The sequence below is a fragment of the Penaeus monodon genome, chromosome 31 (genome assembly GCF_015228065.2).
Source record: "Penaeus monodon isolate SGIC_2016 chromosome 31, NSTDA_Pmon_1, whole genome shotgun sequence".
NCBI lineage: Eukaryota > Metazoa > Arthropoda > Malacostraca > Decapoda > Penaeidae > Penaeus > Penaeus monodon.
In genome coordinates, this window is record NC_051416.1 from 19,358,865 (window position 1) to 19,362,427 (window position 3,563).

General features: G+C 38.3%; 1 protein-coding gene across 2 annotated transcripts in view; it reads left to right on the forward strand.

Annotated features, from left to right (window-relative positions):
• Window positions 1-1,627: 1,627 nt before the first annotated feature.
• Window positions 1,628-3,563, forward strand: part of LOC119593069 — a 4,082-nt gene continuing 2,146 nt past the window's right edge. Inside the window, exons 1-3 of one of the 2 annotated variants that reach the window (XM_037941986.1) lie at window positions 1,628-1,752; window positions 2,907-3,085; window positions 3,417-3,500. In XM_037941986.1, coding sequence (XP_037797914.1) covers window positions 2,942-3,085; window positions 3,417-3,500 — 228 coding nt within the window. In that variant the 5' untranslated portion in view covers window positions 1,628-1,752; window positions 2,907-2,941. The other variant, XM_037941985.1, reaches the window with a different exon arrangement.

Consider the following 3,563-nt stretch of genomic DNA (forward strand, 5'->3'; position numbering starts at 1 on the left):
TAATAGTTGAATGCTAAATCTTGTTTCGGGAATAACACTGCACTGGTATATCATTTACAGTTAGTATGTAATGAATATTAATTGCTAAAAGGACTTGCTATCCATGCAACATGTATCTATAGAAAAATATTTCATCGTAAATGCTAACAGTAAGGACATTTATACTGAACTTAACTGCTAAAATTCAGAACGTTTTCCAGGATACTACAACAAAACAACTATATAAATATAGTAATGCTAGACGAAATACGCATCTCATAATAGTCAGAAGGATAATATAAAAGGTCAACAATATAGAAAAAAAAAGAAAAACTTGTCCCGAGACCTCAGTAACGATGGCCATAAGAAGTCCGTGAAACGTGCGGAGAGTTAAACAGCATTTCCCTATAAAGAGATGTAAGTATAGGTGAGAGTGTACAGTTTATTGCAGTTTTAACATATATCGAAAAAATTATTTATAGTCACGTGGCACAACGTACAAAATAGATGTATAAAGTACCTTAATTCTTTCCTCGTTTTCAATAGGATATATTTATTCTATGTTAGTCATTACTCCACTAAGCCACACATAAAAAATAAGAAAATGAGATGTCTAGTTTATTCATTGTGACACTATAATCCTAGGTAGAACCCTTGAACTTCCGCTGTGGTTGGCATTCTGGCGAATCCTGGCTGCACCCACGCACGACATGGGGAAAAAAACGTTCAGTTCATTAAGGTGGATTTCAAGCCATAGAATTCAATAATGCAAAAATAATGAGACTATAGCACGATATTTATATTCATATACATCTATATTTACACCCACGCTAACTCAGACACGTGTGTCTGCGCGCGAGCGCGCGTTACTACATATATGTTTGTGCAAATGGATAGATATCTACAACAAATAAATTGCATGCAGTGCAGGTTTACCCCATAATGCAAATGAACACATCGGCCAAGGGGGTGCGATCCAGACTTTGTTGACCTTGGTATCTCCTGCGCCAGGTAAGTACAGGATAGTCAACTGTCTACGGGACTTCACTGTAGGGGGAAGGGGAGGAGGGGGGATTGTTTCTACTACAATAAACCACAGACATGTGGCTTTGTGTTTATTGATTTCTGTCCATTTGATTCTGCTGTGGGCAGTGATAGTTTTCCTGCACTTAGAACTCTCCCCAATGTATGTACACAATCATTATGTCCTTCTTGGGATGTGGATATCTGCTATGGTAAAACAATGAACCGCACGATCTTGAACCTACCCGGATATGAAGATGCTGTTGCGTCATTTTATTACATCCAGTTACCCATATCTTCACCCAATACATTCACGTCCTCCTAGAGAAGGATGTTTATGTTACTGGTTCATACAAACTGCTGACTCGAGCAGTGTTGACAACTGGATAATATTTATATATCAGCATATGCCAAATAACACCGTCGTGGTTGCAAATATATATAAAAAAGTACAGAATGACAAAGCATTCTATGGGAGAAAAACACTATACACAAAATTAGTGTACTGAAGTTTCATTTTAAAGAAAAAAGAAGACATTTGGTATATATCGTATATTTCCACGGAGAGACGAAAAGGAAATCATCAAAGGAAACGGAAAGATATTCCCATCCCTCCTGTACGACAACTGCCATTAACGACAGTCTTAGTTTTTATGAAGAGATTGGTCTCTAAGGCGGAAAGATAATAGACGGTGTGTGGCGAGGAGGCTGCAGCGTAGGGAGGAAGGGGGCGTGGTCTCCGTGGCAAAGGTGTGTTGGGTTGCTACATGCTACATGCGTATCGTTGTTGTTGGTAACATTTTATGTAAAATTGAAATTGATAACTGAAAGTAGTGTATTAATGTGGTAACGGCGTCTTCACTGATATATGTGACAATGATGACGCAGCGAGGAGAAAGAAAAAAAAGAGGGAAAACAAAAATGAAAAAAGGAAAAGGGGAAAAAAAAACGAAGGAAAAAATTCTGAGTAAGCAGTCTGCGGGAACAAGTCTTTACAGAAAGTGAAAATAAAGGATCGAAAGAGGCTCAGATACCCCGCACCCTGGCTCAACGGTGCAGGTCTTTCAGTCTGTCCCAGGACGTGCCAGTGCTTGCATCGTTCCCTCTAGCAGCTTTGCTTATAGTAATTCATATCTATTTTGTGTTTCTTCCCGATGGTAAATATCTACTATTCGTGGCAACGCATTCCTTACCAATTGAGGTCGTACTGTACGTGGACTAAACGTGAAATAAACAGTGCTATGATTGAACACATTGCAACTACCTGTTGGCTTTGTCAACTTGTCTGCAACGCAATATTAGTGATCATTATGTGAAATGTATACGTGGATTCCAAAATTAAGTAACATTATCAAAAGTGAGATAGTATACAGTATACGAATGAAGCTCTTGGTGTGAAGTTTACAATGAAGCTGTTAATTATGAGCATAGACTAATGGCCATGCTATTAAAGACCAGTTGGTGCTACGGCTAGTCTTAAAAGTGTTTTCGCAGAAATAACATCGTGTAGTATTTTGACTGCAATATCAACTTTGATTACAATCGGATAGTTTTATTATCTTTTGAACGCTTTGACTACTGAACATACTGTATATTAAATTGTAAATATCAATTTCCATATTACAAGTAAATAACATGTTTTTTTTTATATACAGTATATCCATCTAAATTATCTCGCCTGTTCCTATATCATCTAGTATAGGAATTTATTTCTGTCATTTGTTTTTTATTAACATTCTAAAGGGACTACACCTCTATTTATCAGTATATGTATACCTCTATTTGTTTCCATATATTCACATTTGTATGACTATGTCTTTCCCTCCCTTTCTTTTATTTGCTCAGTTTACTATCATAGTACCAGCTCGTAACCACGTAACACATGTTATATTTTACCCACACAGTTTGGGTACCTTCGTAGAGGTCATCTGACTTGACGATGATGTATTCGATGCCGTGGCTGCTGTTCCTCGTGCTGGCCGTCTGGGACCCGAGACCCAGTCGAGCTTTCATCTTCCCAAGCTTGCCCCAGGACGTCTGCGACAGGCATTTCTCAATTAGTAATGACACTGACATAAACAAGGTGAAGACTTTTCTGTTTTTTATCTCTATTTGTATTACTGCGAGAACTCGTCTGCTGCCCTTTATGTATCTATCTGTATTGCGAGATTCTTTAATTTCAATAACCATGAACGGGGTTCACTGAAACATATGTGGAAAGGCGGCGAATGAAATGAGTATACAGTGCAGTATGAGATCTACATATAGAATTACGCAACTTAATTGCAGATTACCTAATTTTTCATTATGGAATTATTCATTGTCACGTACTTTTCCTCACATAACAATAATTGTGCAACATACATAATATCATAACAGAGATGAATTAGACTGAAATAAGTCTCCCTCTGCAGCTGACGGGCGAGTGGGTGACGGTGGCCAGTACGAGGAAGGTCTTCCCTTGCCATCGATTCTCCGGAAAGGTTGTAGGAGCGGATGTAAGTCGGTTCCCTTCTGGTCTTCCTGTTGAGAGCAAGGCCCTATGATTACTCTTAATGTAT